Source organism: Montipora capricornis, chromosome 8 (assembly GCF_036669925.1).
Source record: "Montipora capricornis isolate CH-2021 chromosome 8, ASM3666992v2, whole genome shotgun sequence".
NCBI lineage: Eukaryota > Metazoa > Cnidaria > Anthozoa > Scleractinia > Acroporidae > Montipora > Montipora capricornis.
Genome location: NC_090890.1, coordinates 12,736,460 through 12,751,162, shown reverse-complemented (window position 1 = coordinate 12,751,162; position 14,703 = coordinate 12,736,460). Strand labels below are relative to the sequence as shown.

Sequence of the window (14,703 nt, the reverse complement as noted above, 5' to 3'; positions counted from 1 at the left end):
TTTCGTCCTAAACTGACAGCTGTTTAATTTGCTTTCTTCAGCTTGTCATTGCCATAAACAACATACCTTTTGACATTTATTCTCTAATCGTTAGAATAAGAAGTGCTGATAAATACACTAAATGTACACCCAGCACAAAACGCTCCAAGTTCGCAATAAATTCATTACCGAAAATGAAATAATATTAATAATAATTAATAATAATTTGAAGATGAAACAAGAATTCATGATCCCTAAGAAATTTTCTTTGAATAATATATGCATTAATAATAATTATACCTTAAAAGCTAAATTTGTAGATTTTTAAACATATGAAGTCCTAAAAGGTAATTCAAAACAGGCTAAACGCTGCCTAACTGCAATATATTACGTCCTCAAATAGGTATATTTATCAAGGTTTTTTGTGAGATTTGTACTCGACATAGAGGACAATCTACTCTTTGAGAAGCACATGTCTCGCACATTGTGCAATGTAGACATGGTGCTGTCATTACACATCTCTGTTGTTCTTCACAAAGACTGCAAACTAGGGCTATTCTTCTGTACATCACCTAGAAAAGAAACAACGCAAAAGTTGAGAAATGGTAGCGGGTGAGGCTAAATCGAGTGGGTGGGTCGTGGGTTGGTGGTGGGTCGTGTTTGTTTGAAGATAAAAATATATACAGCTATTTTGAGAAAGGTTGTCGGAAAAAGTGCACGCGACAATCCTGAAAGATATTATGGGTGATTTTAAGTGCACTGTTTTTCAAAGAAATTAAAAAGAATCGTAGGGGAGGCCACTGATATATGTTTGCGAGTGCTGAAGGAAAGTAACAAAAGTAGGTTCGACAGCCACAGTCGTTAGCAACAGTGTATTGATCATATCCCATATTACCTTTCGGGATTGTCGCATGCACTTTATTCTTGACAAACTTTCTCGAAATAGCTGTATATATTAGCTCACTCAGTGCTCGGTCCAATTTTTCTTAGGTCTTTAATAGGTCTTGTCTGTTTCGAGAATTTCCAGTCGTTGATTAAAAAAAGGGTTACCCACGCCGATTAGACAGTCTCAATGGTAACAGATGGTATCTGGTCGCTTCACCCACAAGTCAAGTCGCCTACAGGTTAAATCGTCCATAATGAAGCTAACTTGTAGGTGAAAGGAGCGAATCCGACAAAAAAAATTAAGTGTGCTATGGAAATACTTTATACAACAGCATTCATTATAATTTTCGAGTGAAAAGAATCTATATGTCACAACAGAGATTCTAAAACAACCTGTTAGCCTAAAATTTGTCATTTAGACGCCCTCCAAACAATAACCTGTCGACCCTCAAATTTGAAACTGGTTCTTATTTTCTAAAATCTAAAAAAATGTGTGGACTTTGGCAAATAAGATAAATTAACATTTAGGTCGTGCTCTATTGGGATCAACCGTTTTTAGTTGGTTGGGTTGGTTGGGTTTTTTCGTGTTCTATTCAGAAAAAAACCGTTTTCGGTTGGTTTGGTTGATCAACTTTTTCAAACGACATCAAACTAGGTTGAAACGGTCGAAAAAGCATTGGCAGCGACCGCTGTCGTTTACGAGGGCCATTTAAAGTCGCTCAAAATGTCAACGCTGAGAAGTCTGGTAATAACTATTCCCAGGAGCTACCGCGTTTCAACCTAACATGTCACGTACGGCAGCTGTTGTGTATCATTTTGCACAGAAAACCGCTTGTCAAAAATAATTTTTTCAAATCCTTTCCCAAAAAAAACGCCGAAGTGATGAATCTCAAAAATCCGGATTTAGATTTAATCCGAAGTATCCTCCTCGAGTGTGAATACTTCGGATTCATGATCAATTTTTGCATTTCGCCAAAAAAACGCAAGATTCGTTTTTGGATTCAAGAATTTCCCAAAAAAACGCACCCTTAATAACCTCGACCGTTCGGTCGTTACAGGTCGGTCAATACAGCAACGCCTCAGTTAGAGATTTTGCTGTAACGACCTCACTCTCGGGTATTAAGTAGTTAATATTGTTCATTTGTTTGTCTCCTACAAATCAGCATTTGAACGAGTCTGTTGAATGATTATGAATATCTGAACTACTTGAACTAAAAGAAAACAGTGCGAACCACGTTATAACTATCTGTAGCTTACTTGCTCTTGCTTTTAAGAGAGTTTTAGTTTGCACAGTACAACAATGAATCGATTTACTTATTATATTCATTTTTTTAAATGTGAATTTTTAGAATTCTGTATTTAAATTTGATTCAAACTTATATATGCCACGGGGAAAAACTGGCTGCTGCATAGGGACGAAGGCCGAATACCACTAAATTCGACTATCCACGACGTGTTTTCTTTCTTTAGAAAATAATACCATTTTCAAGAACTTTGATAGCCTAAATCTCTGTTAATTAATTACCATTTATATAAGAACTTTTTTAGGCTAAATTTTAAAATGGAAGGTTCTTACACGCGGAGTATTACTGTACCATTCATGCAACTTCTGATAAAACGAAATTGACATGACCAGTATATATTTAGTAGCAACAAGAGATACGGCAATGTATTCTTCAGTTTTAATAAGGTGAACATGCAGCAGGGAAGGAAAAAAAATGAATATTTGAAGCGCGGATTATACATGAAAGATTGAAGTGATCCTCGCACTTCGTTAACAGGACGCAACCGTCACATTAGACAACTAGAGAATTTAAGATCTACGAAGGCGACGGTCGACGAAAACGTCACCTCAAAATATAACTTGGCTCTACCATAAGTCTTTCGCGATTATTCAGTCTCGTTCACGTCCTACAATATGGGCGAAGAATCCCAAAAATAAATTGGTTCGAGCGGTTTCAGAGTGAAAACAGAGAATGAAAGATTCTCTGTTGCATGCTTACATCGTCGTCAAAACCTCAAATTTGATGATTTCTCGTCGTCGTCATGCAGAGGAACGCAAACATACTTGCTAAAATCCGTGCTGCACGTGCAGCACGATTATTTATGCTCTTTTAACCAATGATGTTACTGTTTTGCGGCGATGTCGCAGTCGTAGCCATCGCCGTTTCTTAAATTAGGGAATTTAGCCAAACCAAGTTATATTTTGAGGTGACGTTTTCGTCGACCGTCGCCGTCGTAGATCTTAAATTAGGGAGCTTTAGCAACGACAACGGCGACGGCAAGGAGAACGTCACAAATTTGCATATTTAGTGGGCAAAAACAATAGCTTTGCACGCCCTGCACGTGCGTTTTTCATTTTTGTCCATTTCTTTGCCGTCGTCAGCAAAGCAACAACGTGAAATTACCAAGTTTGAAGTGTTATGGAGAACGTCAGCACCTGGAGATAAATTTTCCTTTTTCTCCCCTAAATTAAGCGCCGCTCGCAACGGTTTCATTCCTAAGGGATTCAAACACCTTTGTCATATTAAAAGGCTTGGAATAGTCGCGAAGTGATCGTAATAACGTGAATTTATGTTTTTACATGACGTTCTCGTTGCCGTTCCCGTCGTCGTTGCTAAAGCTCCCTATTCTCTACTGACAAATTCAGGCCGCTTCAGTGGGATTCGAGCCCATGCCCTGTGCCGGTGCAATGCACTACAAACTGAGCTATGAAGCCACACAGTTGGGAAGCAGGGAAGGACACGAGTTTGACCTAATTGGCAGGTCTGTCTGTCAATGAACGATGCAAACACCAGAGAATCAAAAGCAAACACCTCCACGGGAAATCGCTCACGAAAACGCAAATCTCGAGAGTGAACTATTGCTTTGGCGCGTTCTAGCCTATATTTCCGAACACCACACACTACACACGAGTCCCTAATTTGAAAAATGATTTAACATTTTTTTGCTTATGAAGGCTTTTTCGGAATATGGTGGGATAAAAATACCCCGTAAAAACATGTTTCAATAAGTAAGAGGGGTTTATCCACTTCCCAAAATACTTGGGAAACTAAATGGTGACCATAAAAAGTGAGACATTTACGCCCGTCTTCGATTTTAAAACAAGTTTTAAAAGTCCAGGAACAAGATTAACAACTTCGTCAGGTATGCAACTGCTTACAGAAGCAGTTACATACCTGACTACAGAATGATGAGAGCATACCAACAACACGTCGCAAACGTTTTCGAGGGGAGGGAGCAGCAAATGATTAGGGGCCACCTGAGCAATTCATTATTGACACTTCTGTTAATTGTTAAGGTGCGTCTCTGTCACACAATAGGGAGCTTAAGCATGTGCGTTTTTGAGAGGTGGACGGCAACCGGAAGTGAGGTGTTTTCCCTTGTAACTTGTCTTCACACAACCACACTTAAATTGCTACGTATCTTTTCTCCGTTAGAGATTATTGGTATAAAAATCTGGGAGACACCACTGTCCTGGCACGCGAAATGTTCTCTTCCGGTTGCCGTTCGCCTCTCAAAAACGTGGGTGCTTAAAGTGCCCCTGTGATAAAAAAAACCACTTCCTTTTTTCCTACAGATTTTGAAGTGTGTTTGCTTAACACCTGACTGGCAAAATTTTGAGCTTTGATTTTTATCCAAAGGCCGTTTACTTTGAGTGTAAGTTTTGGATTTCACGGTCCGCCATTACTCACGTTCAAAACTGACCGATTGGACCTCAGAAGGTTGGATCCAGGGAAAAGTGACATCAGAGGCTCACTAGCTTAAACTTTCAGCGTGTGAACGCAGCTTATTATAAATGCAAAGCGTGAGTTTTAAAGTCTGAAAGCCCGAAACCCCCGTGCTGCATATTAATTCTGCGGCGTACACACGTATTGCATTCTTAAACTAGTGAGCCTTTGACGTCATTTTCTCCTCGATCCAGCTCTCTCAAGAACATAATGTTAGTAATGGCGGACCATTAAATAGGAAAATTACATTTAAAATAAAGAGGTGTCTTTTTGAAATCAAGGCTTAAAACGCGGGTCACTTAGTGTTTTGTTAATATAGTTTTGAAATCCAAAGAAAAATATGAATTGATTTTTTTGGTCACAGGTGCACTTTAAGCTCCCTAATGTTATAGTCAAGAAACCTTGACAAAGTGTAGTAACGGGTGAACAACCGACGACGGCATACTTACCTGATTTAATTTTTCTAAATCCGAGCTAAGCTGTCGTTGGATCTGTCTTATTTTTAATAGTGGTAAGTCCTTAATATCTTCCAATGCGCTAAGGGTATGTAGATGAGAATTACTTTTTATGTCCTCAATTTCCTGTCTTAAGATGTTCAGTTGAGATTCAGCCTATGGAAAGATAATATGCAGTTAGTAACTTAACCCCTATAGGGAAATAGTCAAAACAATTTTACACGGACAAGACCCACCATACATCGAAAAAGATGGTGGTATCTTCTTGTATCCCATCCCTCCCACCTTAAAAGATGGTCTCCTGGTTATATAACCCCTTCTCTATCAAAATTAAACACTGACGAAAAGATTCAAACCTCGCTGTGCTGACTTCCTATCGATGCAGGCTTCATGCAGTTAGATTATTAATGCCTCATTTCCAGTATTCAGGTCAATAATTTTTGTTCATGGGGTTCATCAGGCAGATGGTGTCTTGTATACCACCCCTCCCCTTACACAAGGTGGGTCCTCTTTGAGTACACTTGTTTTGACCACTTCCCTAACTACAATAGAAACGCTGCAGTTCACGCCGGGCAAAGAATTCATAAATTTTCCATCACTTGCAAGTATCTCACCACTTCAATGGCTCACATAATGCACTCTAGATCATCATTTTTTCCCTTAAAAAGTTTGGAGTGGGGTAGCCTGTTCCAGACTCCCAGATAGTCAGGAAAGTGAAAAAAATGCGTGCGAAAAATGAGTGGGGGTTGGGTTGACCCAAGCCCCCACTCGCATTTCACGCACAGCAGTTTTCATTTTCCCAACTATCTGGGAGACTGGAAGAGGCTAAGGTTGGGGTGGGTCACAGGACCCCCTTAACTATACAATGACTATGCTGCAGTTCTTGATACAGAAAAGCATAAACCCGTAGAAATGCTTGCATCACTTATTTTAAATTCAAATTTCACAGGCACTTTCATCTTGAGCAATTGGGACGTGGTACCGTGGCCTTATCATGATTTGCTTATTAACAAGAGGGCAACCGTAACACGTCTTAATAATTCAAGATGGCAGCATTTGGAAAATTCAAAAGCAAAAATAAGTGATTCTGAAGTTCTTTTATTTAAGATATCAGGGTTATCTTTGAAAAATGTCACACCTTATCATTTTATCCTGGGGTTTAAAGTTATTCCGTTGTAGAAATGCAGGTTCCCTTCAATGCCTGAATGAGACAAGTCATTTCGCTGATATGACTACATGCACAGACTGTCAAAAAATCCATACTTGTGTTTTATGCCAAGAAGACTGGTTCACACCAGTGACCCTGGCAAATGCAGATAAGCACTATACACTTGGCTACTCCTGTGGGTGACTTCAGTCACTGTTTGCAAAACGACAGGTATGAAGTTTACTTTATACCTGATTATTCGTGATGACCTCCACAACTGTGGAATCCAGGAGAAGAGGGCAGAAAAAAACACGAAAAAATAGGAAGGGAATAGATGAGACAGGGAAGAATCAGCAAAAAGGGTTAGACTGTCGCAAACATGGCCGCACTAACATGATTGCTCTGGAGTGGGCACAGACATAAATAAATAGTTGAAAATCATGATTGGATGAATGAACCCTTGTATTACCTCAATATAATATAAGGGTATGATTATATAAATATATGGTACACAGACTGAGTAGTGTTTTAATCATTCTAGGTCCTTTTGCTTAAACAAAATCGATCATTAATACCAAAATTTGCCTTCAATTTTTTGTGCTTGTGCTAGAGCAGTTGAAGTAAATCAGACCCATCACTCTCAGATTTCATTAATGCAAAGGTTACCTCTTCCTTTTTTACAACAGCCGCTAATTTTTCCTGTTCTGCTTCCTTTGCTTTCTTGACTGATTCTTCAGCCTCTTTTTTCCAAGCATCACAAGCTTGCTTAGCTTGCACCCATGAGTCTTCCCATGAAGCTAGCTTGGTCTTGGCAGCCATAAGATCCTCACTGAGTCTTTGAATTTCACTGCTGTTATTAGCAAGTCCCAATGGAGATGCCATCTGTGGAGAGCCAAGTGACTTAGGAGAGTGAAGCTGCGTGGAAATTGGGTCAAAAACACTAGAATGCAAGCTGCCTCTTACTAATGAACTGGCACGGTATGGATTGGAACCCTGCAATTAACAAAATATATTAAACCAAGTGAGGCTTTACTATTTGAGGGTAATGTGAAGTGCTATATTCTACCCATGTAAACCATGTGAGCGTTAGCCCTACTAATAGAATTGGGCCCACACAAGGACGTAAGAAAACTCTGACCAGGGTGGGAATTGTAGCTCAGTCGGTAGAGGAGCAGTGATCTAACCTGAACGTTGCGGGTTCAATTCCCACCCTGGTCAGAGCTTTCCTCTGTCCTTGAGTGGGCCCAATTCCATTAGTAGGGCTAACACTCACATGGTTTACATGGGTAGAATATAGCACTTCACATTACCCTCAAAACGTAACAGTTCCTTGTACAAGTGAGGCTTTGTTTTCTATTCTGTACCCTTGCAAAGTGGTAAAACGTATACTATCAATCCTATTGACTAATTTTTTTCCAGATTTTATGACAACCTAGCCTGCGAATGCAGACCACCAGAAATATGTCTGCGTTCGCAAGCTAAAGACAACCAGGTTTAGTGAAAATATCTAAATTAAGCACACCCAGTAAAATGTTGTGGCCATTCCAACACTAGAGATCTTCCACTTCCAACCCTAAGGTTTGATGACTGTCATAGTCTAAGAATGAAAGTCATCATCACAAAATCCTGAGTTTTAAGTGGATGTGGGTGTGAGGGACCTATACAACAGGCTTAACCTGTCATCTTGTAGGAGATCCAGGAGCATGGTCCCCCAGAAATTTTAGGAAACCCCAATGACAGAAAATTCATATCAGATGGTTAGTGGCCGGCGACATTGTGTTGCCTTCTCGGCAAGACACTTTACTCTCATGGTGCCTCTGTCCACCCAGGTGTATAAATGGGTACTGGCAAATTTAATGCTGGGAGTTGCCCTGTGATGGACTATTGTAGCATCCCACCTTCATGCCAAAGAAAACAGGATAAGCTCCGGCCTAATGCGCCACTTGGCTCAAAAGTAGACTTGACATTATGAGGCTACTTAATTATAACCGGTAACTTACAGAGGTGAGACTCTGGCAGAAACTCTGTCCCAAGAGTTACCAGAAAGTTAGAAAGAAAATGATGGGGTTTTATCCAAGACTATTAGTTTACTTTGAATCATGTCCAATGTGCAAAAAAGGTCTTAGGCTTCAAAACTACAGCATGCAACTTTGCAAGAAAACATCTCTGTTCTTCTGTCTTGTTTGTGTTTCTTAAGATTTTTTGCCATTATAGTCCTACCCATGACCCCTCACAAAGTTTAGAAAATAACCTTTTGCCCAGACATTAACTGTGACGTTGATCCATATGAAGAGGAAAACTGTCCTAATGGTGACGTGGGTGACTGTGTAAATGCTTGGGATGAAGCGTCTTCAGGTGCACCAGGGATGGACACGGGTGCTGAGCACATTGGGGTTATGTTAAGTGCTGATAAGGGATCCCCTAGTGTTGATGATACCGGTGATGCATTGTCAAGCCTTTTCTCTAGTTCAGAAACATCAAAATCATCAAGGTTAAGGTCATCTAGAGCACTCTCTACTACCGACTCCACTGTATCTGCCGCAGGGTAAAATGGAGGAGCATTGGCTGATACTGTTGGAAAGTTGGATGATGACGCAGAAGTAATAGAAAATGCTTGTCTCGTACTGAGGATGTTCTGCAATGAACAGAATAAGAGTTAATTAATCCACATGAGGCTGACTATGGAAACAAAAATCTCTCAGTTCAATTGTTTAACCACATGGTCCTCTATCAGACTAATTCAAATACCCAAAGAGTGATACAACTGATACTGTGCCTACGTTGTAAGAATTTCGTTGATTTTCAATGTTTTGGCCGTGAGAAAAATGAGTTCTCACCAGGGTTCTCCCTAGGTTTTAGCGCAACAGGTATGGCACCTTTTCAAACCTGTAAAGCAATTGGTTAATGTTGGACATTCTGCAAAGGATAAGCGACTTCTGAGCATTTGCAGGCGGTAATAAGTGCTCTTACAAGCGGTACATTTTACCAGTTAAAGCCTGATAAGGAGAACCCTGTCTTACCCTACTTATCACATTGCCAGAACATTGAAAAATTATCTTGCATGTTCCCCCAAAGAAACCCTTGCTACATCCATAGACTTGGTGATATCCAAATAGCATTATAATGCCTTTGTGACCTTTGCTCAAAATACATTTAATTAAGATAATCCTTAGAACCCCATTTTGTATGGACTTTCAAAGCTCCAAAACATGAGGCTACAGGTAGCCAACACTTTGTTTGAATGATTTTTTGATAATTTCCTTTAAAGTTAACAGCATTTCATTTTTTAAAGTCACAATATCATGGTCAATATGTCCAAAGTGCATATTCCATGACCCAATGACAGGGTTAAGTGCAACAGTAGAATAGGTGTTCAGATTCAAACTGTTGTTAAGGACAATGATTTCAATTAAAATCAGTAAACAGTCTCTACAATGGTGTTTTAACATAATTATTTAACACCTTTTCTTAACAATAACGGGAGACTTATAAAACTATGTAAATAACCCGGTAAGATGGGTTACAGAGTGATACGATGATCATATATTGCATTGCGTGCAATGAAAGTTCCTTAATACATATTTCTTCGTTAATCTGCCACGTAGTCTGCCCCCCCACTCTTAAAAAAAGAGTCATAGCTGAATCATATACTTTGTTCTTTGAAAAAAGTATTTTTTTGTTTAGGACCGTGTAGTGGGTCTGATTGGATATGGTTTTAAATATAACCTTTTGGCACTTTCTAAAAACTAAAACTTTGCTATATTTTGTGATCAGTTGCACACTTGCAAGCAGAACCAGATTTATAGTGACACTAGTATCAAGGTTTTATTACACTGGGACAGTCTTCTCACCAGGCTGCATCCTTGTGGAACTCGTGCGCAAAACCTGGAAATCGGCGCACAGGAATCAACACTGTGCACCCTAACAGGTGCACAAATGTTTGGAATACACGTGTTCATAGTTCATGGTTAGAACGACTCTTTTTAACCAAAAGAATATTCAATTTGGGATCCATTCAAAAGGAAATGCTCAATGATATCGCAGCGAAGCAAGCTTGACATTGTTCTCTTCAAGCCCTAAAGTACCGAGGTTGGAGGTACAAGAAGCCAATTCCACAAAAGCCAATCCACTGGTAGAAGACAATTCCACTTTGTTATCGGCATGTAGCAAAAAAGAGCAACTTGTATTTGAAAATGCTTGGAAGATAAAACATGGATGGCAGGAACATTTAGAGGCAAAAAATTGTAACTTGCGAAAGGGCCCGACCTTTTTAGGGGATGGCCTCTAAATTTGATGGTTCTGGGCCATGTGGGTTTTTGGGAGATAAAATTGGGTGACAATGCCGCTGGGATTATGTTCTGTCTGCTCTTTAATAAAATTAATTTAAACTCTTAAAGGATCTCCCAGAGAACATTTAAATTACATGTAATTTTGTTTCAACCTCAATAAAAGTGTTTAAAAAATGCATTTTATTGCAAACTGTGTTTTATTAAAAAAAAAGTGTTTTGTGGTAATGCTGGCCTTTTTCTCTCATAACAATAGAAATTTTAGGCACCTCTGACCTCCAGGATGTGTTAGAATAAAATCAGTTATGGTTCACCACTATTGCACAACAACTTTGAAGTACATTAACCAAAACTTGGATACCTCTACAAAATTCTTTAAAATTTTTTATGGAAATAAGATTTTAAACAATGTGCTAGAGCACAAAATTCTTTCTATATCAAATCACAACAGTCTGAATGACAAACTGGTTCAACATGGATTGGTCATATTAAAAAAACAAAACAAGGATCGAAGACCAGTTCAAGCTAATGGCCCTTGCGTACCTGTTTCCTTCTGGCTTTTTCAGTATCATCTAATGTTGGGTCATTTTCAATCTGTAATATCTGTTTTCTTATGTATGCCTTCAAAAAGGAAAAAAAAAAAGGATTTAAATGATAAGTAGGTAAGCAGGTAATCTGCAGGTACAGCCCCTCTCACCCTGCAAGCAGAGCCTTTCTTTTGCTTGCTCGATTTTGGCGTTCTTGAGAAAGGCTCTGCATGAATCGAGTAAGATCTTTATTGAATATGCGCTGCATGTTGCCAGGATACAGTCTCGAACCCAAGTCTAATATGCCAGATCTTGCCGCCATCTTGGTTTTTCATGGTACAGCGGGCTCAATTATAACCATCGGTTTTGTCACTAAACGGACGCTCGCACTGGAAAAACCGGTTTGACGAGAGAAAACAAGATTGACTAGTCCAGAAGTTCGGGCTGCGGCAGTTTCAAAGAGTTGATGCGATTCGAGCAGAGCCTACTTTTCTCCTCTTCAGTAAAGAAAAAGACAAAAGGAGGCTCTGCTCGCAGGGTGAGCCCCTCTGAAAGTTATCTGGAATGTTGCCAGAAATGAAAAAGTTCTCTTTCCCACTCACTTGGTGTTCATCCTCTCGACTTCCACTGCGCTCAGAACGTTCTGAACCAGGGGCTTTTGGATACAAACTAGACGGAGTAGACGGCTCACTAGAGTATGAACCACCTGATGATGTGGACATAGATCGAGCTGATTTGCTCAGAGACTGTGTCACAGAAGGCATCACAACAGCACCATTATCAACAGGACTGAGGGGTGATGGAGGCATTGAATAAAACTGTGAAAATACAACAGACTTGTAACTTAGGTACAGTAATGCCCTGATTCCAAATTATTCCAAATTACTTTCTTCATGTTTGGGAGAGGGGATGGTGGGTTTGACCTTTGCTTAAACTGTATGTGAATTAAAAAAAAATTATTGTAAGTGTTTCACTTCAAATACGTACATATACATGGTGCACTAGTTTGGTTGATTGGAAAATTTAGAGGAGAACGTATCCATTTTGTGAGCTAATAGATCACAAAGTAAAAACTAAAGCTCTTTTCTAGGTTTTGCTTGAAAAGTACATGCAATTCAAACAATAAAGCTTTCTCAAGGTGAATAACAAACTGAAAAAGAACGCATGTATTTTTTTGAAGAGGCCACCTCACCATAAAAACAAAATAACAAATACTCAAAACATCAGTCTCAATCAATAGACTTAATCAATCAATCAATCATAGTCAGACTTATCACGACTAAACATTAAAGTGGTACTATGATTAAAAAATTACTTTCTTTTGCCATCAGATTTTGAAAGTGTGTTTGCTCAACACCTGCCATGTAAAATTTTGAGCTTTTATTTTTATCCAAAGGCTGTTTACTTTGAGTGTAAATTTTGAATTTCACAGCCCGCCATTACCCATGTTCAAAACTGACCGACTTGACCTCAGAGGGTTGGATCTAGGAAAAAGTGACGTCATTTACTCAATAGCTTAAGATTTCAGGGTGTAAATGCAATTTATTATATAATATGCAAAACATGAGTTTTCAAATCTGAAAGCCCAAAACTCCTGTGCTGCATATTAAGCCAGTTGTGTACATGTAGAAACACTTTGCATTCTTAAACTAACACGTCATTTTCTCCTCGACCCAGCTCTCTCAAGATTTTAAAGTTAGTAATGGTGGACCATTAAATAGGAAAATTCCAGTTAAAATAAACAAGTGCCTTTTTTGAAATGAGGCCTAAAACTTGGGTCACTTGGTATTAAGTTAACATAGTTTTAAAATTCAAAGAAAAAAAGATTTGCTTTCTTGATCATAGTACCACTTTAATCAATTAAAGTTATAACGTATCTGATAAGTTTAAAATAATTATTGTCCATTTTGCAGAGGAGAGTGGAAACCCTTAACACCTGAACATGAATTTGGCATTTCAAGGTGTAATACAAGGCTGCAGCAGAGAGTTAACAAACCCTTAAGAAGGTGCTCAAAAAGAAGTATGTAAGCACCCATGCACTGTCAGAAAAAGATGCCTTGCCTAAATTGTTGCCTAAATCCATTGGAATGGATTACTGCCAAAAAAATCTTACGCATGTCTAAATTTTATTCGCACCCTCTTAGAAGCCCTGTAATAATATCTATAAATAGCTGATAAAGATAAAGTCTCGGGCAACGCGTTTGCCAGAGTGAAAACTGGGTTCTAATAACACTTGTCGTAATGGGAACACACCACTGACGCATCTTATACGTTATAAGATTAAACAGTGGCGAATGCGTTGGCCGACAGTTGACCGACAGTCGACCCTCATGTTGGCCGACGCGTTGGTGGGATCAGATTCTTTACTTTTACCAAGAAATGGATGGCTGAGGGAATGCAGCCATTCAAATTAAGTGGAGGACAAACAGAACCTACAAAGGAACTGCCCCATTTATGTATTTCAGAGAAATTGAAAGATTTCACTTTACAGATGATTAAAAGCACATTCCTGGCAAGTGTGGTATCATGAATGATTTGGATGATGAATTATTTACTTGCAGTTCTCCTAAAAAGGCTGGTGATTTTTTTAAATCCCCTTTTGTGTTTCAGCAGTTGTTGCATATGCAGGCATTTTGTCCTTGAGTTTCGAAAAAGTTCTAAGAAAGTTGAACATGTAAACCTCAAACTTACCTGTTTCGTTGTTCAGGGATAAAGGGCTTTAGAGGATAAGCACAACATCACAGAAGCAGAAGTCAATCTTTGAAAATGACTTCAAAAATGATGCGAAATGTGCAAAGTTTAATTGGTCCTTGATTTATAATATCTCACACGATAAACAAAAAAATCAGCCGGGTTTGTATAAAGAATAAAAAACAATCAACCAGCATTTGCAGGCAACACGAGAGAGGATACTTGCACGCAAACATGAGGTATTGCACTAGGTTACTAAGCAGTTGAATGATTGTCTTCTATTCAAAGAAACAAGATATGCCTTTTTGAGCTTTCCGCTGTTGGGAAACGAAAATTCCCAGTGTCTATTCAATATGTGTGCTAGTTAGTATCTTCAACATTTAGAGTTGGACAAATCCTTTTTCATTTCAACTGGAATTGCTTAGTATTCATTTTGAAGTCTTTTGTCCACTGTGTTCGCTATGCCCAAGACAACATTATTATGTTAATTTTGAATAAATTATTTAGCTGGAACTCAGCTCTCAATCTTTGACCCGTGTATAAGTCTAGGGCGATTTTTGGAGCTTCTTTTGAGGCCATAAAAGGTCGACTTATACAAGGGTAAATACAGTAATGACCATTAATAGAAGCCCTGAAGGCCCTTGTTGACCTGAAGAAAATGTCAGTACCATACCTGACTAAAACTATGTTCCCCATTTGCTTCTCTTGTTGTAACTGAGTCTTCTGTGTGGACAAATCACCAAATTAACAACCTGTTTTCTTGTTTACCATTTTTCCTGAACTCAATCTGACTACCTTCATTCCAAAACATCACTCCAATGCAGCAGAAAGAGAGTTCCATGAATACAAATCAATATTTATACTTACGATCCACATGAGCAAAAGCACAGAACGGTCCCCTAGGACAATAACCCGTCTGTTGCATATCATTACATTTTGTAGACTTGTATATCTGTTACAAGGAAAGACACATTTCACTTAACAATTGCCATACTGATAGCA

The 14,703-nt window shown here is 38.9% G+C and overlaps 1 protein-coding gene across 1 annotated transcript in view; it reads right to left on the bottom strand.

Annotated features, from left to right (window-relative positions):
- The window catches only part of LOC138059737 (putative E3 ubiquitin-protein ligase UNKL), a 20,896-nt gene continuing 6,193 nt past the window's right edge, over positions 1–14,703 (bottom strand). Inside the window, exons 6-13 of the mRNA XM_068905343.1 lie at positions 14,569–14,653; positions 14,375–14,424; positions 11,613–11,828; positions 11,027–11,104; positions 8,449–8,832; positions 6,864–7,190; positions 5,045–5,206; positions 1–551 (exon numbers count right to left, since the gene is read on the bottom strand). Coding sequence (XP_068761444.1) covers positions 375–551; positions 5,045–5,206; positions 6,864–7,190; positions 8,449–8,832; positions 11,027–11,104; positions 11,613–11,828; positions 14,375–14,424; positions 14,569–14,653 — 1,479 coding nt within the window. The 3' untranslated portion in view covers positions 1–374. The remainder of the gene's footprint in view (positions 552–5,044; positions 5,207–6,863; positions 7,191–8,448; positions 8,833–11,026; positions 11,105–11,612; positions 11,829–14,374; positions 14,425–14,568; positions 14,654–14,703) is intronic.